This window comes from Cimex lectularius, unplaced genomic scaffold (genome assembly GCF_000648675.2).
Source record: "Cimex lectularius strain Harlan isolate CLEC.00 unplaced genomic scaffold, Clec_2.1 scaffold264, whole genome shotgun sequence".
NCBI classification, from domain to species: domain Eukaryota; kingdom Metazoa; phylum Arthropoda; class Insecta; order Hemiptera; family Cimicidae; genus Cimex; species Cimex lectularius.
Window position 1 is genome coordinate 275,001 of NW_019394222.1, and position 23,721 is coordinate 298,721.

Sequence of the window (23,721 nt, forward strand, 5' to 3'; positions counted from 1 at the left end):
TTTACTGGGTTTCTTCCTTTTTTGCTTTGCTTTTTGCAGAAGACAAGCACAACACCCTGCTTCCTCGGGTTCTAACATACAACCCGTTGGTAAAAGAGGTTGATTACACAAGTTGCCTTGTGTGAAACCAGGAAAGAAGAGCCTTCACACGGTAGTAAACTAGTTGAGAGTCAAACGGGCAATTCAGTTGAATCATCCAAACCGCCTCGTCTGAAAGAGGCCTTAAGCAACGACCATACGAGGTAAAGATAGGGTGCCCCTACATGGTAGATTTATTTCACTTTTTCACGGTCTGTTTCAAACAGTCCACCTTAAGAATGGTCCATTTTCACAAGTAAACCTTCAGCTCAAAAAATGTTAGCTTCTTACAAAAATCATAAAAATTGGAAAATACTTCTGCATTACTGTAGAGCAGCCTATGATCTAAGGGCCAAAATGGTATAACATGATTACATAATGCAGCAAAGTTTAAACAAAACAAGCAATAAACACATAGGGAAAATTATTATTATTTATTTAATAGTTTTTGTTATTTTGGTATTAAGTAATATACTGCCCATTTACAATGTATTTCCGTGTTGTCTGCAGGGTGATAAATGAAATTTTGTTGTTACTGATCATCCTGGTCTGCCTACACTCGTTGGGTCGGTCTGTCAGATGCAATCACACAGTGAAGATGGCAAAATGCTGACACGTTTGACCTACCGACCCAGCAAGGATAGGTAATGACTAAATTTCAGCTCTAAATTTTATTAATTATTTTATATTTAAAAAAGTCATGATTATTTTTAATTTTTTTATCCTCTTTACAGTTGCGGAGAGTTCTGTGCATATTGATTCAGTATGGCTTTGTAGTATTTGAATCAAGGTTAAAACCCCAAGTTGCAGAATACAGGTTACTACCGGATAAAATATTACTACTTTTACGATATCCAAGGTAAATTCTCATCTCTTATTATTTTATCTTCATAATAAAATAAATTGTTCAATTGTTTGATTATAAATGTGAATATATTTCAAAGTGTTGAACATAACACAAAATTTATAGCATTTTGAAATTTTAGGTATTTATCTCTGATAAATGACAAGTATGGTGAAATATCAAGATTGATAATCGATGAGGTTTTGCAATGTGGCTGTATATCGGCACCAAAGCTTATTTTGAACGTTTGGACAAAAATTCAAGACGGTAATTATAATAATTTGTTATCTTAATTAAAACAAGTTTGAATAAAAATGTAAACGTTTTAATCATTCAACCTTTATCATGGTAAATTGTGAGATTTCCTCCTATGGTCTGTGGGGTGATGAACCTGTAATTTGGTCATTAGCGATCATTTTGGTCTAACAGACTAATCCAGCAAGGATAGGTAGCCTCAAATCAGTAACAACCAAATTATAATATCGTTTATCATATTTTCCATTATTTATTTATTATATCTCATTAAGTGTATACTATAAATTATTTAAAAGATATTAAGTAAGTGCAAAAATTTTTATTGACTCATTGATGGCGTCCTATGCTTAGCCGTTTTGTTTCCCATGACTGAATCAGATTTATAATGTAAAAAAACTGTTACTTAAAAATCATGTATATGATTTTATTTTATTTTAAATAAGGTTGTTAGTTGAGATGAAAAAAAGTTAATGGCACGAGAGGGATTCGAACCCACGACCTTTGGCTAGATACGCCGCTGCTCTACCACCTGAGCTATCGTGACCTCGATCCACTCGGACATCAACTCCCCATCTCAACCCCACCTTATGAGTTTTCCCTCCTTTTGCCATTTTTCAAATGTCGTGTAATCGGTTTGGATTCTTGACAACAATTGAAATGGCAACGGAGAGCTTTAGTGAAGTGTACTTCATTTTTAAATCATTAATTCACTATTTTCGTGGTCCGCTTGACCAATTAATACAAGACAATTAATTAAGGTTTTTAGTTGAGATGAAAAAAAGTTAATGGCACGAGAGGGATTCGAACCCACGACCTTCGGCTAGATACGCCGCTGCTCTACCACCTGAGGTATCGTGACCTCAATCCACTCGGCCATCAACTCCCCATCTCAACCCCACCTTATGAGTTTTCCCTCCTTTTGCCATTTTTCATCTCTTTAAGGTTTTTTTCATCTCAACTAAAAATCTTAATTAATTGTCTTGTATTAATTGGTCAAGAGGACCACGAAAATGGTGAATTATTTTATTTTGTTATGTTTATCTACATGAGGTAAACTATATGACACAATAGTTAAGTTCCCTACAGCTCTAAGTAAATGAAGTAGACAACCTGCAGAGTGTTTGTTCAATTTGGATGTGTAGTCGATAAAAATTGCGTTCTAAAAAGATCATTTCTAGTTGGAAAAAAATTGAAACGGCCGCAGCCAATCCTTTCTGAGGGGGTGAAGTGGAAGTAGAGTTTAAAAAGTATAAATGGGAGGGAGCAGACCGTGCAACCACTGCACCTAGATGGGCAGTTGGCATAGCGCACATGTTGCGTCTTACACAGGCAGTGTGTTAATAGAGTGATTTTATCACTCCTCAAAAACTTGCATTTTAAAAAACTAGATAGTAAGTTGTTTGCGTCTACTTATTACAAATTAATATTTTTTCATATTTTAGGAGCTCTTGCTGTACTACCTAAGAGCATGACAAGTCTCTCTGATGCCCTTCATCGATTAATTCAAAACCAGTATTTAATGCGCTGCCCATCACCCAGTGAAGATGGTAATGATAGGGTACCAAAACTCGTTGTCAATGAGAGTGAACTTTACAAAATGCCTGAAATTGATGTACCGATGTTATTGAAGCTGTGGAAAGGAGAAACTTCTTTACATAGCATCAAAGATCACGATATATTGTGGAGGTGTAATTTTGATAGATTTCACCAAGACATGAGGTATTGAAAGGAAAACTAGTCGGAATTTTATATTCCAATAGTTGTGTTCATTCGGAAATGTTACAGGGATGAAATTATGGTTGAGGGAATAAGACGAAGATTTGATTCTTATTCAGCTACTTTTATGGAAGTTGCCTTAAATCAAATGTATTTAAGGACAGAACCTTGGGCAACTCAGTCTAACCCTGTGCCTTTAAATGAAATTAGGGAAGAGGTCGATAAAAAAAGCAGTCATCTTGCTCAATTTCTTGATCAGTATATTAAAGTCATAGGTAACTATTGAGTTTTATTTTTATTTAAATGAAAATTTAATGTTTAATTCAATACCAATTTCAGATGAAGACTCTTGCAGTTTTATTAAGAAAATAGGAGAAGGAAGTACTGCTTCTGTTTATGTGAATTTAGTCGCAGCATTTAGTAATTTAACTGCAGCAACAATTGAGAGTGTTGTTGAACATAGATTCGGCTGTAAAGCTGCAAGGATATTCAGGTTAATTTTATTTATATTATTAACTATTCAATTTTCTTTGATTTCTTTTCTTTTTTATTGGTTTCTGGACCAAGGCCCTTGACGGATATGATCCTTAAAATAAAAATAAAAAGTATAGTCAGGTATTCGAGAGAATTCCAATCCAGACTTAGTCCTGGTATTCGCTTCAGTGAAGCCTTAGGGAGGGTCGGTTATAGGGATGGTAATAGAGCTGGGAAACCGGTCTTCCCGGCAGAACTTGTTTGGGATGAATTTGTGGTACTAGCCTGGTTGCTTACATCACCACACCTCTACCGACCTACGTTGGAGTTGTGTGCATCTATCATGCGCTCAGGGTGTTTCAACTTGGAGGCTTTGCCTACCTCACTTATACCGACTCCCTGAGTGCAGTTTTGGCTTTCCGTGACAGATTCATGGTGGGCCCTCTAGTAGGGCTCTTATTAAAGAGATATGGTGAACTGGAGTGCCTCGGAAAAACGGTGGTAGTTGTCTAAGTACCTGGGCACATTGGGTGGGGGTGAAAGTAGGAACGATTTGGCCTCCAGACTGAACTACGTGATCCAACACTAGTGATACTGCTCAATCAGTAAAGAACACAATAAAACAACGTTGGCAGCATCAATGAGTCGGATTGTCCGAGAAGCCCTTACTTATCAAGAGCACGACAGCATTGGCCCACCTATGGTCTGAAGCACAAGGAAGGGATTGTCATTAATACTGAAGTGCATGTGTGCAATTATATATTTATTTATCTTAAAAAAATTTGTTAGATTGGTACGCAGTAAAAAATTCATCGACCAAGAACAGCTGCAGAAAATTGCAATGATTCCTGATAAGGAAGCAAAGCAGTTGACATACAGGCTGCTACAGGAGAGTTTTCTTCACATGCAAGAACTGAAAAAATCCGCTACTGCAGGCCTCAATAAAAATTTTTATCTTTTCCACGTTGATTTTAACCAGGTAAAATATAAATTGAAAAGAAAAATCCACCTTAAAGCAGACAGTTCAGTTTTATTGTTTATAAAATTGATTTCATTCTGTTGATTAAAGGTTGTACACGTAGTTTTGGAAATGTGTTATAAAGCTATTTACAACACACTTAAAAGGGCAAATCATGAAAAAAATGAAAATTTAAGGATGATAGATAAATTTGAAAAATTAAATTCTGTTGCTCAGACGATGAAGCAGCAAGGTGAAGATGAGCAGTATATTAAACAATTGGTAAATATCTTAATACATATTATTATGTTCTTGAATCATTATATTTGATGACAAATTTCTTTGCAGCTTGATGAATGGATGACACCCCCAGAAAAATCTCTGATGGAGTCAGTTGAAGCTACAATTAAAAAATTGAGACTAGCTGAACTATATTTAGATGAAACCATATTCCTTCTTCAATTGTACATATATTACGATGCTACAAGTTCAAAAGAAATTAAATTATAATTATCTTGTAATTCTTAAAATTTATAATCACATAATTTGTAAATTTCAAACAAATTACAATTAATTTATTACATCATGTTATATTTATTATCTACACTTCCTGAAAATTATTCTCATAATTCTTTTTAATTTTGTTTAAAATTAAAAGTATAAATATTGTTAAATCATAAATCATCATATCAATATTATTATTTAAGGACTGAATGCATCATGTGACAAAATTAGCAGCTAGCAGTTAAACTTTATTGTCCAAACTGCTACGGATCTTGAATTTTAAATAATATATTTGTACATGTCTGTTGACTGTAAGGTGTATAAACTTTTTACTAGCACAAGTTATAAGTTTTTACATCTACAACTGCATCGATTGATGCTACGAGCAGATAGATGCATGAACAAACCTGGCTTGCTAAATGTGTCCTACTATGACCAATATTAGGCAACATTTTTTGGCTGCATGTATTTGAATGATGGTTTTAGGTATATTGGTTGGGTATATTATACTGCGCCCTTTAAGAGCTGTTGTATCACACTCAAATTTAATTGAGTACTTCTCTTGATTGCAACCTCAGATTGGAAGGACCAAATACTCCTGCCCCTATACCTTCTTGTAATCTAGATCTATGTATAATCGCTCCCATTAAACAGATGCGTGCAAGTCTCTTTATTTTTGTCAGTTCCCTTCATTTTGTTATTTGTTTAATTTTATCGGCCCAGGCTATGGCGCCATATGTGAGAATAGGTTTCACCATCACGATTTTCCAATTTTCCCCAGCTATTCATCTGCACACCATTAAAGCAATGATTGCTATATGCACAAGTACATTAAAAAGAACGTATTTAAACACGAGGGTGTGAAATAGTATAGAAAAAGGGGGAAGCAGGAAGAACTATTTTCTCAATAAGCCAGGACAATAGGGAAAATAAAACAGTTTCTGTGGAGCTGTGAGAGACAGTGCATTTTTCCCCTTGATCCTCTACTATATGTACTGATATGTACCAATTAAAGTAATGTAATTCTATTCAAGATTGCCTTATCCTTAACGCACAAGTTAAAGTGAGAGTGTGATTATGATTAGGAAAAAAATTTGTTTGGGGAGGAAATGTCCCTGGAGCCTAACTTCAACCTACACGAAATGTCCAATTTCTAACATTAAAAACAACAACGTATTAATGGTACTGTTATGACAAAATTATGGGATACAATTTGGTCTGAAATTGTGTAACAATTACAATAAGAGATAATTCGTGAAATACACGGTTTTTAAAACTAAGCTCAGATAGGACGAAAAGGAATATTCTGCTTGAATATTGTAGTTTAGTCCTTGCCATACGTTTTTTTATGGACGTTGGTGAATAGAATCGATTATTGTCCAGAGTTATTAAACAAAATAAATTTCCTCGTTCATAGTAGAAGGAATTGATATGTTATCATAAATTTCATCAAACTCTTTACGGTCAGTGTCAATCTATTCATCAATCTATCAATGTACTTTTGATGATAACTGGTAACATGAGTTTCTGGGCTGTAAATTTGATACGTTTAAGACAAATTTGAATAAAATTGCCATGGTAATAAATAATTTGTGCTGTTTCTATTAAGTTTCTATTTTGTACTGTATTGCATTATCTACCAGATTTATTTTTAATCTTGCACTTGGCATATGTTAAGCTGTGTATAAATTTTATACATATGTCTTACTCCTCATTTATAAATATTGTTAGGTTAACTATTATTCAAAACTGTACTATTTGAGAATTTTCCTGTAATGTACTTAATAATAGAATAATATACTGTATTTATTAAAAATCCAGCATTAAACCATAAAGTTATAGATAATTAAATCTAAATAAAAATGTAGATTTAGGTGATAAAACAATTAAAATTTAACAAATGCGCTTTTTGCTTACAATTCGCAAGTGACCAGGCCGAAGTCCGAACTGAAGAATTGGCATTTTAAACAGCGATGCTGGTGCCCGGTGCGCATGTAGTTGTGCATTTGGGCGCGTGCTGGTCGCTGGCTGATGCTGTTGCTGCCTCATCTGAATCAACCTCAGAAGAACCTCCTTAACAAAATTTTCCCCAATTTAATTAAATTATATTCAAATTACTTATCAACACGAATCAATCGTAACTACTCCGGCATTTTGGGTACTACGTGTAAAAATGTATGTACGAATTACTTTGAGTACTTTTTATCAATCGTAATAACAAACAATATTTAACCAGGGGAATTTTTTTTTACAACTTTGGAGGTTGCTGATATCCATGTATTTATATTTGTATAAAAAAGTATACCTTAATTTGATTTTTTGTTTATGTTTAATGGTTTCTTGTAATGGAGAAAATGAGCTTTGAAAGAAATATTTTTGAATACACTTCGATTTAAGTGATGTTTTCAATCACTTTTTATCTTTATATACAGTGCTTTCTCCCTAAACAGAACTGGGGAAAAATTCAAGAAGTGAAAATTTTAAATGAAACATTATTGGAGGGGGAAGAGAGAAAGATAATGTGAGTGAGAGATAATGAATGAGGAGAGCGTGTGAGAGAAAAAGAGAGATGGACCAAGAGAAAGAGAGAGAGAGAGAGAGATAAAAAGTGAGAGAGGAGAGATGTGAGTAGGTTTGTAAGAGTGATTGAGAGGAGTCATACAAAAGACTTAGCCCAGCTTAGACTGTAACATTTTCTGGAATTTTTTCTTTGAACTTTGGAGGTTGCCGATATCTATATATTTACTTATGTATAAAAAAGAATACCTTAATTTGATTTTTGTATGTTAAAAGCTTTTTTGTAATGGAGAAAATGGGCTTTGAAAGAAATATTTTCTAATACACTTTCGATTTTAGTGACAAGTTTTCAATCATTTTTTATTTTTATAAACAGTGCTCACTACCTAATCTGAAATGGAAAAAAATTCAAGAAGTGTGAATTTTAAAGGAAACAAATGAAACATTATTTGAGAGGAAAGAGAGAAAGGTAGTGTGAGTGAGAGATAATGAATGAGGAGAGCGTGTGAGAGAAAAAAGAGATGGATCAAGAGAAAGAGAGAGAGAGATAAAAAGTGAAAGTGAGAGAGGAGAGATGTGAGTGAGTTTGTAAGAGTGAGTGAGAGGAGTCACACAAAAGACTTAGCCCAGCTTAGACTATAACAATTTTCTGGAATTTTTTCTTTGGACTTTAGAGATTGCCGATATCTATATATTCACTTACGTATAAAAAAGTATACCTTAATTTGATTTTTGTATGTTAAAAGCTATTTTGTAATGGAGAAAATGGGCTTTGAAAGAAATATTTTCTAAAACACTTTCGATTTTAGTGACAAGTTTTCAATCATTTTTTATTTTTATAAACAGTGCTCACTCCCTAATCCGAAATGGAAAAAATTCAAGAAGTGAGAATTTTAAAGGAAACAAATGAAACATTATTTGAGGGGGAAGAGAGAAAGATAGTGTGAGTGAGAGAAATGAATGAGGAGAGCATGTGAGAGAAAAAGAGAGATGGACCAAGAGAAAGAGAGATAAAAAGTGATAGTGAGAGAGGAGAGAGAGTTTGTATGAGTGAGTGGGAGAAGCTTAGACCATAACAATTTTCTAGAATTTATTTTTTTCAGTGAATCCCTCCCAATTTTTTTATTATTTATTTATTTATTTATTTTTGGAAGGGTTGTGAAGGGCCAGGGGCCGGGTCTATGAGCCGAGAGTCAATCACGCAACCACACAGTTACTGCAGTCCCCGAAAAAAATTAAATGTTAGAACTTAGATCAGCCTATGTTTTTCTTGTGTTAAATATAATATAGCTACTGCTTAAAAATGTGTGAATGAATTGTTAAATCAGTCTATATTTTTGTTGTGTATGCAATATAATGTGTTGTGTTAATAAAAAAAAATTTGCTATTGTTTAACACCCTCATCTAATCCGAATCCCCTGCAGCAGATTACTGAGAGAGCACTGTATTTTATAAAATATGAAAATTTATCTAAATACGTTATTAGTCATGTACTCTCATTTAAAGTAAAAGTTTAAAAGAGTTATTAGCCTTATTTTATTAACCGAAGTTATTTTAGTTAAGGTGGTTTTTGTAAAACTTGTTTTGTTTTTGGCAGGAATGAACGATACGATAAAGAATCTTCTCCTGAACTGAATTGGCAAGACGAGGCCAGAGGTGTTATTAATGACATAAAAGATTTGACAAAACATGCAGAATTAAGTACGATTCCATCAAGCGGACAACACATTTTTATCAACATCACAACTCTTGAAGATAAGGCATTCTGTATTGAATTGACAGCACTAGGATTTAGAATAGCTGGTTATCAGCACGACAGCTTAGAAAGTACAAGGGAAGACTATTATGAAACTCCGTATGCACTTCTTTCTAAAATCAGTGCAGCGTATCATAATCAATTTGCAAAAAATTTAATAAATAAACTTGAAAATTTGTATGATAACAAATGATATATTTAGTTATATATTTTTTAATCAGATGTGTAATTGTATCTAGTTTATTTATACTTCTTGACTTTGTAAATAACTAGCCGGGGACAAAAATGTATAGTACACATGGAAGTGAAGTGACCAAAATAGATGCATTCACACCACCTTGGCCTTTCTGGAATGATCAGTTGGTTAACAAGCTTGACTGGAAAACTACCCCTCCTGGAGATTTTATATCGGGCAGACCAGGATCGGGACGGCAGAGTTCGAGAAAATCTGTGTCTAGAAAATCTATGTCCAGAAAGTCAGTTGCCAAGAAGTCTATCACTGGTGGAAAGAAGAAATCGATTGCAGGTGGCGGTGGAAGGAAATCTGTTGCTGGCAGCCGGAAGTCTGTATCAGGTAGTAGAAAATCTGTTGCAAGCACTGGGAGAAAATCAGTTTCTAGAGCCAGTGGAAATAATGCATCAGCTTCGAGAAAATCAGTTGCAAAAGGTGGTGGAAGGAAATCAGTCGCAGGCGGAAGAAAATCAGTCGCAGGCGGAAGGAAATCAGTTGCAGGCGGAAGGAAATCAGTTGCAGGCGGAAGGAAATCAGTTGCAGGCGGTAGGAAATCAGTTTCAGGCGGAAGTAAATCAGGTTCAAGTGGAGGCCAATCAGTTTCTATGGCTCCTCGAAAAACAGTGGCTCCAAAGAAAACGTTTCTTGGGCACAAAGATGGCAAAAAAGGTGACAAACGCCCAGCAGATGCAGAACAGGTAATCAAACCCCAAACTAGAATATGTAATAATATTTTGTGTATAACAACTTTTTTCTTAAATTATAAATGTCCATAATTTATTTCACATACTTTTTAATCATATGTTAACAAATGTAATTACCTCTCCTTTTTTCTTAATTATTGTAATTTTAATCATTTCAATGTAACTGTTTACTTTAATTTAAAACATATGTAATTTTCTCACCTAAATATAATTTTAATAGAATGGTGATGTATATTTGTAATTTCAACATGGAAGGCACATTTTTCAAAAATGTAGATAAATCTTTTTGTTTTATATTTGTATTATTGTTATTACTATTATTAATTTTTAGGGCATTTTTAACGGCTAAGGTCATTCAATATTATAGCAACACATACATACATACATACATACACACACACACACACACACACACACACACATACATACACATACATATACAGAAAGAGAGAGAGGCAAAACCAGAGTAAAAAGAACCTATTCTATACCTAACTAGTTCGACAGGTCTGTGGGGTAAATTATATTCCAGCCACAGACCATCCATTCATACTTACCATGCATGCAAATAAATACCAAGAGAAGATATAAAATATATATGTGAGGGGTTTTGTGTAACCATATACGTTTATCAGTTTTAGATATTCAATGAGTTTATCTTTACATCAGCTTTAATATTTTCGACATATTGTTAAGCAGGCTACGCCGAATCCTGTGCGGCGCTAATCATTCACACTTCCAAAATATGTTTGACTGTCACAGTTGCGCTGCACAGGGGACACCTGGGTATCAGTCCGATGAAGAGGTTCCCATGTGTCAGGTGGGTGTGCCTTATCCTTAATCATGTATAACAAATACGGTGTGGCGCTGGCCTGAAGAGAGAGGGAGGGAGGAAGAAACAAGCAGAGAGGGGAAGGACAAGGGGAGTTATGAATGGTACCGGGTGAAGAGAGGACTTCTTGGGGAGCTGATTATCTGCACTTCTTCAGACAACCTGGCTTTAGGATCATCATACAAGAGGACTCGTTTCACACATCGGAGACCAATATTCAAAAATAGCTTCCTCGACTTCAAAACCAGTTTTCCTTCTCTCTACAGGATCAGTAATAGCGAGGCAAGAATTATCAACTTACATACAATTATCAACCATCAACTTAGTTTGTCATCTTTCCCTAATTAAATTAATATAAGATATTCAAAAGGATACTATTCATAGTATAGCAAACAAACAAAAAAAACAACATACAAAAGTACATGTGCTATGAGCAAAATTGCTGAAAACTATGCACATACATGCTTGCTTTACTATGAATAGTATCCTTTTGAATACCTTATATTAATTTAATTAGGGAAAAATGACAAACTAAGTTGATGGTTGATAATTGTATTGTATAATTGTATGTAAATTGATAATTCTTGCCTCGCTATTGCTGATCCTGTAGAGAGAAGGAAAACTGGTTTCGAAGTCGAGGAAGCTTTGTTTGAATATTGGTCTCCAAAATGTGAAACGAGCCCTCTTGTATGATACTGAAGCCTGGATGTCTGAAGAAGGGCAGATAATCAGCTCCCCAAAAAGTCCTCTCTTCACCCGGTACCGTTCATAACTCCCCTTGTCCTTCCCAACTCTGCTTGTTTCTTCCTCCCTCCCTCTCTCTTCGGGCCAGCGCCACTCTGTATTTGTTATACATGTGAGAATAATTCTTTCTCTATTTTTTATGTTCTCCAGGACCTGAGGTTTCACTGATTTTAGCATTTCGGACATGGTAGTCCAGCTGACCTGCCAGTCTTTCCAGCGTTTCAATACGCTTTTAACTTCTGCTGGACTGGTCACAATCACAAATTGAAATCCTGTCTGCTGGTTGTATACAATACATGTTCAGTTATGGATGGAAATAAATGAAATTTTTAAAAAAAATTGATTCTGTAATGCGAGAGATATAGTAGTAATAAAAAATTAATCAATTAAAAAAAGGTTGTTTATGTTGAAAAATACATGCCTTCCATGTTAATGATAGTATAGTAATAGTAAAATATGTAAAACAACTTTTGAAAATTTTTGAAAGAATATTGTAGTATAACTAACTTTAGTTTAAACAGTGATATAGTGGATATAATTAGTGATGATTGGTCTCATCCCTGATCATATTTTAATATAAAATTATCCAACCATTTTCTTGAGGTTGAATATACAATTTCGGTTGTCAACTAGGAAGAAGAACCATTGTTCGTTGATCCAAAAGGGAAAGAGTTTATGCCAAAATCCTTGCCTGTTCACAAATGGGAACGACCCTGTATTGTTAATCCAAACATTGCGTACTCTCTTGATATTGAGCCTGGCCCCTTGGATTTGTGGACGCCAAACAGACATTTAGTGAAATCGAAAGTAATTAATATTTATTCTTATTTTTACGCATATTATACATTTACTGACATCTAGGTTATGAGGCATATTATATCAAGTGTCATGTGCCTGGAAACAGACGGAAGAGCTAATCCTTTTGTTAAAGATTGTCAAACTTCTACATATATTCCAAACAGTGGAGAATTTTGGAATCCAAGAGATCATGTTTATGCCTTGACACCAGTTGGCGAAAAAACTAAACATTCTCCACAGTATAATAATTGTGGAATGTATATAATACGATTATTTTTTATGGCAAGTATCTAAAATTTACTTTATGTCCCTCTTAAATAGATAAGATAATTATTATCTCAGTCTAAAGAGTGTAAAAAAAATGTTCGGTGACTGTATGTAAAATATAAATACAAATGATTATTTGTAGTTGCCAACCTCAACATATTTAATTTAGGTTTGATGTAAAAAATAATTTGTATATATCCTCCTATATGTAATTTGTATACATCCTCTAGAAAATGCATAGTATACAATAAGGAGATGTTTACACTATTCATTAACAAAAAGCTTTATTGTAACCACAGCCTTTTCTTTGATTAAATATAGGGCAAATGGAGAAGACTTGTTGTCGATGATAGTTTTCCATATGACGAAAATGGAAATTTGCTTCTTCTTAGATCACGAGAAAGTAAAAACATCTGGATGCAACTCCTCACAAAGGGCTTATTGAAAGTTGCAGCTCTTTCTTGGAATTCAGTCGATGAAACCTTTGACTTCAATGTAATATCATTACTGACTGGTTGGATTTGCAATTCGATTGATGTAAGCCTCATGACGGAGGAGCCGATTTGGAAAATAATTCAAGGGCATTGTATCGAAGGAAAACATTCTCCAGAACGAATATGTGACTCAGTTAATCCCAAAACATGTATATTTGATGCCATGGATATTTTCCTCGACAAACCAAAATCTCGGTCTGTATTCGTGCATCTTCCCGAGGTTATGGAGGTAGATTTAATGAGATTTTTTTGTTATTAACTTATAAAACATTAATTGAGATAATATACTCAGTGTCTCAAAGGTAATACTCTGTATTTTGGGTGGGAATTATTTTATGGAAGTTTAATGAACTTCAAAATATTTAGTAAATTTGCCCCACCATAAGATAAGCAGTAATTATTTCTCTAACAGCAAAGCTACCTTTAATCATAATAAATTCTTTATTCATTTTACTGCATGAACCTTTGAAAAATATGTATGTAGAATTTAGTACTGTTAATTAATGATTATTTGGAGATCGTGAGATGCAGTCTTGTATGATGTAGGTTTAGAAAAACATTTTTTATTATGCCAATGTTTTGATTATTATTTAGATCATCTTCAGGGCTCAAAGTGTGTGTTTTCTGTGTAGATGTGTCACGTTGTGTGTCTTGTTGAGAATGTTAGTGAGAGCATCTCACAAACTCCAAATAATTTTTGAAAAAGGATAAAAAAAATAGCTCTAATTGTCTCTGATTATAAGAATTAATGCAAGTAAAAAGTTAGTAAAGTAATTACTGTTGTATACGAGGGCTTAACATCTGAGCACGCTTTGGGTATCATAGACAAAGGGTCAGAACCACTTTATAATACTTTTTTCCAAATTAATTTAAAATAAAAGTCCATGCTATGTCAGGATTTAAACCCAGAACCAATAACTTGGCAAATATGATTCAGACACCCTAACACTGCCATCGCAGTCCATATATAAGATTTAGTTACTTATAATAAAAGCATTATAATTTAATTTAAAATTTTAAAATAAAAGCTTAATTGAATTAAACGAGAAATTTAATTACAATTAAAAAAAAAGTTAAAGCTTATTTAAAATCTTAATGAAAGACACAAACAAGTAATATTCAACATTAAAAAATTTAAATGACAATCTGAATACCAAAATAAATGGTTTTAAGAATTCGACACACTTTATTATTATTGCACACAACAAATTGTTAAAACTTTAGAATACTTACATATTTTGTCAGTTTTTCATTTAAAAAAAGTTTACATTTTTTTATACATTTTCTTCATTGCTTCTTCCTCTTTTTCACTCAATTTTAAACAGTAGGTTTAACACTTCATTTTTAGTATTGAAGGGAGATGAGGTTGTTCACTGAACAAAAGAAATTCTCAAAAATTGGTATAGCTGATCTTGGTCTTTTGTTTGACCTTCTTGCTCTCTATCTCTTTCTGTCTCTCTTTCTCTCTTCTCTCTCTCCCTCCTCCCCAAATAATGTTTCATTTGTTTCCTTCAAAATTCTTACATCTTTTTTTTCCCAATTTGGATTACTGGAATGTTGGGAGTACTGAAGTTCCGATTAGGGAGAGAGCACTATGTGTATATGTTAAATTTTACTATGTAAATCATTTCCATGAAACCTTCAGAAATCATGCACACAAATATGATTAAAATTTGTCTTTTTTCCTAATGAGTTGAATTAATTTTTAATCATCAACATATTTCAATTTATTCTAGTGTATACAAAAATCTAAAATACTGTAAATTATTTACCACACTTAACCAAAACATCATTTATATTTGTAGGAAACAGAACATTTTTTTATACCTTGTTTCGAAGGTTTAGCTTATGTGAAAACTGCTTTGAATGACGAAATTCCAGTGTGTGATCCAAAATGGAAAAATATTCGTTGGGTTGACTGGGCTCTGGACCGAGGAATTATACGAGGTAAGATTACAAAATTGATTAAGCATTTTCAACTGCCCTTACAAAAATAGTACCACTTACAAAATCAGTATGAGTATAAAATAAAATTATTTGGCAGTTTAGTTGCTATGTATTTGTTAGCTATAGTGCGAACCTATTTTTGACTGCTTGAATAAAATGCGTAATAAACCAAGAAAAGTGGTGAAAAATATTAAAATTGGAAAGACTGAAATTATATATTCTATTATTTCCTTGTTCAATATACAATAACATAGATTCTTGATTATAACAATTCATTACATGAACATACAAATATATGTCATTTACGTTGATCTACTGCTAATAAACAATCAGAGCTCAAAATTGTAACAAACTTATCTATATACTATAGTATTGTTTAGTAAATGTGTAATTTGAAGGACACATGAAGTTAGAGGCCAAAGAGGCTGACAAAAGAGTCCTGCCAAACTGTAACAGGTTAAGAAAAATGGCAGTCCCTGATCCACACATCCATGGTTGAAAAGGGAAAAAGCCATACTGACAAGATTTGTATAGATCACACAAGAATAATTTACGGGCACTTTCTGGCCAGAAAATGTCTGTGAGTGACCATTATGCAAGAATAAAATAACAGCTGAGCACGTATCCAACAGTATAAGGATTGAGTGTCCTACTGGGTGCCACCTTGCTGAGGCGTGTTCAGGTTTTGGCATGGGGGTTCCTGTCGGCCATGGTGCTTGGGTTGGTTGTTGACAACCTGCGGTACAAGCAAGAGGTTTGTCAACATAGGAGACATATAAAAGTAGAATCAGTAACCTGATCAACATCCTCATGGCTGCAGTTTAAAAAAATATGCATGTAAGATCAGAAAAAGAAGTAAAAAGACACAGAGGGCTGATAATGACCTCAGCTGTTTATTGGCCCATAAACCGACATTATGCATATTGAGGCAACAAAAAATCGCCTATACTCTCATCCAAATTGAAACAATTAATGTTATATATATGGAAGGCGATTTACAAGTGATAGTTGCACTAACTGAAAAATTGCCCTTTTTGTGCGTTTTTAAAATCGGCATCTCTTCAAAATCTCCTGTGCGTGTTGCTTCGCATTTACAGGGTCTTTGCCTTGCGTCCTTTATTTCCTTATTGGCTTGCACACTTAGCCTTAGATACATATTATATAATTGTGTAATGTTTTAGGAAAACCTGGTACAGTAAGAAAAATATTAGAATTATTTGTTCCACTAAAGAAAGGGAATCATATATTTGTTGAAACACCTAGTGAAGTGAAAGAGGTAATTATTAACAATGGACTTTTGTACTTCTTATGTATAAAGTGTGTTGTTCTTATTTTTTATTTGAAGTATTTGATGAGATGGAATGTAGTCAAATAGTTCTTTTTTCATTTGTTTATCTTTCCATGATTTGTTATGTTTAATTGTTGGAAGAAAATAACAGTGCATTACTGACAAGTACATCTTCCTAATTAAAAAATAAATAATTTATTTGAAAAATACAAAGAAAAAGTACACCATTAAATATGTAAATAATATTTCTTCTCGGTTTTTAGGATGTGGGAGATGCCTTCTTAGTAACTCATTTACCAGGATATTTCAAATCAGATGCTTACATGTATAACAAAATTTACAGACATTTCAGGTAAGACACAAGTTGAAGTGATGAGACAGATTTATCAGATTTGAAAAATAAATTATCATTGTACAGTCAACTCTTGATAAGTCAAATTTGTATTTAAGTCTAACAAATCTCTGATTCTGTGTCATCCCATAACTAAAAACCTTCAGTGAGTGGTAAGGTGATTCTTGATCATGTTTATTCTAAAAGTGAAGAAAGGAGAATAAAATTTAAATAAAAAGCCAGACAGTCCCAAGACCCAAATACAATTAATCATAATCATTTCAGGAAATTGGATATATATTACAAAAGAAGTTACTTTGAAATTGAGAAAATTATGGATAATGTTTTTGTTGATTTACCCAAATTAATGGAAAAAGATAAACAAATCCCAGCACCGGCTAACACTTTTAAAGATCACTTTTTTCTTGGTATATATTGGACATGTATTTTTCTTGTTTTATGAAGTAAAACATACGTTATTGTTTCACTAACTTAGCTAGTGATTCACCAAATTGCAAGAATATATTTGTTACATTGACAACTCTTTGTGAAAAAAACGACACATACGGATACATTGCTTGTGAGGGTTATAATTGGCAGAGTACATCACAAGGGCCAATTTGGTTTAGCATACGAACAAGAGGTACTCGAACTCACTCTATAAATTTAGGACCAGGGTAATTTTGAAGTCAAATTTTTGCTTTTTATGCTGGTTTCTTTTGTATTTTTACTTTGCTACTTTTTAGGTTACAAGTTTGCAGATTCTGGTATAACTTGCCTTGTCTTAATTATATTTCATTCCATTCAAGGACCCAGTTTTATTTGACGAGCAAAGAAGAGATTTTAAATATGCAATCTGTCGAAACTGCATCGTATATGACATACGGAGGTCAGTTCTGTTGACACGAAAGTTCTGTTAATAATTTCCATATTGAAAAAATTGATATTTCATTTAAATTACATTTTATATTTTTGTAGCTGATATGGCAGAGATATTTTCAAAATTAATGAAAGCGCCATTGGGCAGTGTTACTCAAGGAGAATGCATAACAAAGTACATTGGAGCCTTTTGTCCTCCAAATTTAAGATTTCAAAATTTGCCTTCACCAGCAGATCCGAAAGGATGTCTTAACATAGTCAAATTAGAAGAAGTAAGCCTATAATAATTAATGTTTGCAAATTTGTGACTGGTTAAAAAATGTATACGCGCAAAATATTTGTCGTACCATTATTTCCTTTATTATTTATATTAAAATCAATTTAGTTATTTGAAGAGAAAGTGGTTGAATTGATTATGGAGAATGAACCTGATATTGATAAATGTGTTCAAATTATACGAGGTTTTCAAGATTTTTTTTTAAATCCAGATGTGAGTATTTTTGTTAATTTAATAACTTTAAAAAATTAATTGTGTTGTACTTATCAGTTTGGAGAAAAAGCACTGGAAAAAGGTCAATATCCTCAATATATACCAACATTAACAAAAATTAAAGAAGTTAAACAGCAGTTGCTTCAAGAGTTTCGGGATACAAAGAAAGCTTGGATCAATTCTATAGACAAAGATGAAGTATAATAGCTTGGTAACAAGTCAATGAGTAGTGTTGTTATGTCTGTACATTTATTTCAAGGAAGCTACTTCTGACGGGAAAAGGTCAAAATCAATAAAAGGCAATCTTGGCAAGAAATCAATACGAAGACCGTCATCGAAGAAATCCATAAGAAGGCAATCTGCAAAGAAATCAACTCGAAGACAGTCATCTAAGAAATCCATAAGAAGGCAATCTGCAAAGAAATCAACTCGTAGACAGTCATCTAAGAAATCCATAAGAAGGCAATCCGCAAAGAAATCAATTCGAAGATCATCTACAAAAAGTACAAAAGGTTCTACAAAAGGTGCATCAACAAAAGGAGGAGGATCCAGTGATAAGAAAAAAACGGACAAATCTATTAATGATGGGTAAGTTGTTTTATACATACTTTAGATAAATCTACAAAATGTTTGAAATCACAGCAAAATAAGTTTATTGTATTACATATACGTATCATTATTTTTGTATGAAATATTTCTTTGGTAAATTTTATTCGCAATAAAATTTATATCACAGTTTTGCTAATACACTCAAAGGCAAAAAAAAAAAAAGACAATACACTGAGGGATATATCAGGAAGAATACTCTTGCCTCTGGTGTAGAATGTGGTAGTGGATGACCTTGTACGCCAACTAAATGGAAGCGGAATCAATACCCAAAGCTACGCAGATGATATTGACATAGTAGCCAGGGGAAAATTTGGCCCAACATTAAAAGAGACCCAAAGAGGGCTAATCACAGTGGAACAATGGAGGTGACAACAGGGATTTAAGAAAACCCCTCAAAAACTATTCTAATTGCTTTCGCTAAGAAAAGAAACGTAGAAATACAAGGCTTATGTTTCTGTAATGAAATGCTGCAGCTGGAACCTGAAGCATATCATGACAAAAGGTAAAATATCACTAATGACCACAAGAAGACAAAAAACAAGCTACCCAAACCCTAGGGAGCATATAAAGATTAGAAAATCTATTTATCATAGGGACAATGAGAACGACATCTAGAGATCAGAAACGCTTGCATTTTAATTAAAAATATTAAATTATGATGGTTTGAAAGAGAATTCACTAAAACACCAGAAAATCTTAAGGTTAAAATTTAATTAATATTTTTTCCCCTTATTTTGCTCTTAATGCACTATTAATTAAGCAATATGACCTCTGAATTTTATCCAAGATTCACAGTATTACAACTTTTAAAAAGTTACATTTATCTTCTTTGAGCCTGCTTTTTATGTTATTATTAAAAATAATATTAAATCAGCAAAAACATTTTATTTTATATCTCTAATTCTATTTTATTTTCACGCTGTGTTAAAAAATTAATTGATTACAAATGCAAAAATAATTAATTTTCACAAAAATGTTATGAGAATTGTTTTTGTTTTAGAAAATTCTCAATGTATCTTCTTGATGGCCCTAAACATAACGCCACACTTTTGAGGTATGATCTTTTTATTATATTTTTCATTTTTTCTAAATGATTGTTTTAATAGAATAAACTCTATTGATCTACAAACTATATTTTAAAGCAGCCTGTCCCGTCTTCAGTATAAAATTTCTTCTCATTGATTCTGGCACCAACCAACATATGTTTATAATATGGTCATATAATTTCTATTAAAAAAATAAAAATATCTGTCTGGTGTCTTCACTTCCTACCCTTACATAGGTTGAACAACAAATAAATTCACCATTCCAATTTACATTACCTCCCAAGCCTTTTCTTCCTTCATGAAATGAATTGTACATCACTGTATTAAGGACAACATATTTCTCAACACAGTTGAAATATTCTGTAATTAAAATTATCCCAAAATCTAACATCCAATTCCTGCCATCCTGCTAGTCTCCTTCCTCTCCTAGGCAAAATCCTTGGAAAGCTCATAAAAAGATTTATATCAATAGGTGAAGCTGTAAATATCCCGCCTCACCACCAGTTTGGTTTCCGCTTGTTTTACTCCACTATACAACAGATGCAGTATGGGCACTATATCATTCTCTCTTAAGCATAAACAGTATTGCTCAGATGTCTTTTTTGATTTGGCTCAAGTGTTCGATCTGTTACAGAACTCTAATTTACTGTTTAAGCTGTTAGGCTTCTTTCCTTTCAAGTACCTTTTAATAATAAAATCCTATCTGACAGACCAGTACTGTCGCATCACTCTGGGGCTGCCTTTTCTTCTTATATTCCTATTAAAGTAAGTGTCCCCAGGACGTCAATTTAAGGCTCTTCCTATTCACAATATACACAGCTGACATTCCTGTTTTCCCAAACAAATCTATATGATCTTCTATAAAATTTTTGCAGACAACACAGTCATCCTGTCATCTAATCATAATCTTTCCCTATTTTCCATTTAAAACTATCGTCTTAGTCTTGCAAATGTAGAATAAAAATTAACTAAACTAAATCTTCCCATAACACCTTTACGCTCCGAAAATCCATATATTCTACAATCTATTTCAAAGGAAAACCCATTCTAAGCTCAGGGATTATGTGCTACCTGGGACTATACATTGGCAAAAGACTAATGAGGAATCCCCATGCACGACTGAAAAGAAAGGAACCAATCTGATGCTACAAATTACTTCTTAGATTACTTGACCATAGATCCAACCTAAGCCTTAGTAACAAACTCTCCATTTACAAGATCCTTCTGAGATCAATATGGACATGCAGATTTAAAGTTTCGGATCAATGAAAAAAAAATTCAATTTCTACACAATCCATCCAAATACTAGAAAAATATTTAACTGCCCTGTTGTTTCAAAAGTAACAATCCATACTGACCTCCAAGTGCCATTTATAATTGATATTATTAAAATCAAATACAAAAACTATCATGAAAATTTAAATTTTCACCCATATCCACTTGTTTAACAACTTTCACGTCACAACATTCCTGAAAATCCCATGTGTCGTTTTGAGCATTTGTGGCCAAGAGATTTCTTGAGCGATTGATGGTCTCAGTGTGAAGGAGTGTGTTTTCTATCATGTGTAACGTGCTAGATTTTCATTAAGTCTGTTATCTCATCATATGAATAAAAATCGCAATTTTAAACATAACAAATAAATAAAAAACCTTTTTTTTGTTTTGTTTATTTGTTGAGGGGAGATATTTTATTATACCTCCTTCCCTGGCCGATACTACAACAAACAAATAACAAAAATGGCATCCAACATTCCCGATGAAAATAAGCATTTTAATAATTTTAATTAAGGAACAAGCATAAAACAAGCTATTTTAATAATAACAAAAGTATGAATTTTTATTGAAAAATCTCAAGAATCTCAACTTTTTTTTAAATTTGTATTTCTGGTGTATAGTTTGATATAATTAAATCAATCACCAACAATAATTTTATTCAAATTTAATTTATTTAAAAAAAATAATTTCATAGCAAAATTATATGCAAGGAAATTTTCTTTCCTTTTTCATTTTCATTTATTCACTACCAGCTTCAGCTTGTCATTTGATGTTTCTTCAGGTGTTATTTTTCTTTTTGTTTTGAGGTTTTGGGAGTGAGCATCTTGTACCCATTAATTTCCTCACACTCCAGCTTTATTACTATTTACCATGATCTCATTTGCATACCCTACTTGGCTCTCTTTGCGACAATTTTCATAATTTGTTCATTTTAACTACTTAGTTAAAAACAAATTTACTGTAATGTTTAGAAAAATGCTGAAATACGAAGAGGATTTGTTAGCAGCGTACCCGTTCCGTTATGATAATGATAGAAAATTATGCTATTATGACTATCTAGGAACGTCTGATGCTACAGCTCTTTCTTATCAAGATTGGGTACCGATTGTAACAATGGTTATTAACGTTCATAGCGATATGGTAAGTCTGAGCATTTACATAAATAACTAGTAATTCATGTACCAGTCATAAGATTGATTTAAAGAAGTGTTTAAGAAATTTGGTAGCACAGCACTTGGTACATGTTTTACTGGTTTTATGCATATTATTCAAATCAATTAGAACAATTTAAATAAAATTTTTGTTTCATAGTACATTCCGTGTGGATTTATTTTGTTTTCTGAGGTAAAAAATGTTCATCTGGATGTATACGACCTTGACACCAACATTCATATACCTTTTGAATATACACCGAATAATCTTATCCATTTAAAGCAAAATGCAGTATGTCATTTTTACTTATTAAGTTAATGTGTGTATATATAATTTATTTATTTATTTTAAAGAATGGCTATGCTGTGGTGGTATATAAAATAAATGAAGAAGCAAAAGCTGGTGAACCAGTTGCCTCAGCTTGGAGAGTAAGAGTCTATGGCGTGGATAGGGAAAATGTTCCCCACCCATGTTTAATAACATCAAAGAAAGTTACTGAAGAGAAGGAAAATGAATTAGATGAGGATCCTTCAAAATACAACTGTCGATCCGAACCTGGTCCACATCCATTGCTAGTTACACAATCAGTTACTGGACTTTACTTTCCAAATCCAAGCTCAAAAATTTGCAGGTTCAATAATTTAATTTTGTATATTACAACCTAATGTTTATTTAATGTACTTATTTATTGGCATGTTGGGTAACTTGAGAGAACATAATGTATACCCTTATATTTTTAATAAATAAATATCCCCTTTTTGTTAAAGTCTGATGACTTAGAGAAAAACAAATTCCGAGTTTCAGATTGTTTTCATTCAAAATTTCCCTACCTTTTAAGTAGTCTAAGTTAACAAGTAAAAATCAGAAGAGGCAACGTCCACTGTGTACTTGTTGCAGTGTCGCTGGAGCATGAAACGGCACAAACAACACCCTTGCCAGTTCTAGGCCTGTTCATAAAGACAAGGCAAAAACTGAAATTTGAGAATTCAACTCGGTACAGGTGTAGCGGTGTACACAACCTGGTTAACTAGAACCCAGAATGAATTCTGTTTCCCTGCCCAAATTCTATACCCAGAGTCAAACTGGCCCTCCCAAGGGCTTTGCCAAAGCAAATAACCAGGGATTGTGGCCAAGTCTAAAGTCGCTCCATGTACCTGGCTGTTTTTTTTTCCCCATCCCAGGATCATGCCCATAAAGGGCTTGCTCAGCTTGGCCAAGAAATTGACAACAATCTCTCTGGAATGACAGCATTCATGCTTGTAGCAGGGGCTTGTTCTAAATCCACCAGATACATCTCAAAGACTCTGATTGTAGAGCCTGTCAAGCTATAAAAGGCAGGAGTATACCATACAATCGTAAAACAGCTTCAAGCAGAGTTTACGTTGTGAATCATTCAAATCATTTCCCACTCTTTGCAGCACCCCCATTCCTGAACGTTATTTCTCATATTCCGTATGAGATAGTACTATTCTAAAGTGCTGATTATTCCTAATAAGAAACTGTGTGTAAGACCATGCCATCTGCATATGCCAAC

The 23,721-nt window shown here is 33.2% G+C and overlaps 3 protein-coding genes and 1 long non-coding RNA gene across 7 annotated transcripts in view; 3 read left to right on the forward strand and 1 right to left on the reverse strand.

Moving 5' to 3' along the window:
- Nucleotides 1-4,881, forward strand: part of LOC106674286 (DNA-directed RNA polymerase III subunit RPC3) — a 6,066-nt gene extending 1,185 nt beyond the window's left edge. Inside the window, exons 2-9 of the mRNA XM_014406922.2 lie at nt 813-937; nt 1,065-1,189; nt 2,620-2,896; nt 2,963-3,168; nt 3,233-3,386; nt 4,157-4,346; nt 4,437-4,607; nt 4,674-4,881. Coding sequence (XP_014262408.1) covers nt 813-937; nt 1,065-1,189; nt 2,620-2,896; nt 2,963-3,168; nt 3,233-3,386; nt 4,157-4,346; nt 4,437-4,607; nt 4,674-4,835 — 1,410 coding nt within the window. The 3' untranslated portion in view covers nt 4,836-4,881. The remainder of the gene's footprint in view (nt 1-812; nt 938-1,064; nt 1,190-2,619; nt 2,897-2,962; nt 3,169-3,232; nt 3,387-4,156; nt 4,347-4,436; nt 4,608-4,673) is intronic.
- The window catches only part of LOC106674156 (muscle-specific protein 20-like), a 31,289-nt gene extending 24,396 nt beyond the window's left edge, over nt 1-6,893 (reverse strand). The window contains exon 1 of the mRNA XM_024230321.1: nt 6,747-6,893. Within this exon, the coding sequence (XP_024086089.1) occupies nt 6,747-6,878 (132 nt within the window). The 5' untranslated portion in view covers nt 6,879-6,893. The remainder of the gene's footprint in view (nt 1-6,746) is intronic.
- The window catches only part of LOC106674107, a 35,215-nt gene continuing 18,380 nt past the window's right edge, over nt 6,887-23,721 (forward strand). For 2 of the 4 annotated variants that reach the window (XM_024230317.1, XM_014406619.2), the window contains exons 1-19: nt 6,887-7,004; nt 8,944-10,032; nt 12,245-12,418; nt 12,473-12,691; nt 12,998-13,399; nt 14,976-15,117; nt 16,299-16,393; nt 16,669-16,757; nt 17,022-17,164; nt 17,233-17,413; nt 17,483-17,625; nt 17,715-17,887; nt 18,001-18,105; nt 18,163-18,303; nt 18,365-18,693; nt 19,715-19,768; nt 22,007-22,175; nt 22,347-22,478; nt 22,541-22,818. In XM_024230317.1, the coding sequence (XP_024086085.1) occupies nt 9,388-10,032; nt 12,245-12,418; nt 12,473-12,691; nt 12,998-13,399; nt 14,976-15,117; nt 16,299-16,393; nt 16,669-16,757; nt 17,022-17,164; nt 17,233-17,413; nt 17,483-17,625; nt 17,715-17,887; nt 18,001-18,105; nt 18,163-18,303; nt 18,365-18,693; nt 19,715-19,768; nt 22,007-22,175; nt 22,347-22,478; nt 22,541-22,818 (3,614 nt within the window). In that variant the 5' untranslated portion in view covers nt 6,887-7,004; nt 8,944-9,387. Of the gene's footprint in view, nt 7,005-8,943; nt 10,033-12,244; nt 12,419-12,472; nt 12,692-12,828; nt 12,846-12,997; nt 13,400-14,975; nt 15,118-16,298; nt 16,394-16,668; nt 16,758-17,021; nt 17,165-17,232; nt 17,414-17,482; nt 17,626-17,714; nt 17,888-18,000; nt 18,106-18,162; nt 18,304-18,364; nt 18,694-19,714; nt 19,769-22,006; nt 22,176-22,346; nt 22,479-22,540; nt 22,819-23,721 lie in introns of those variants that run through there. The other 2 variants (XM_024230319.1, XM_024230320.1) reach the window with 2 other exon arrangements.
- Nucleotides 10,426-11,997, forward strand: LOC106674110. The gene is made up of 3 exons (XR_001341464.2): nt 10,426-10,635; nt 10,735-10,855; nt 11,762-11,997. It is a non-coding gene; the product is annotated as an uncharacterized LOC106674110 (long non-coding RNA).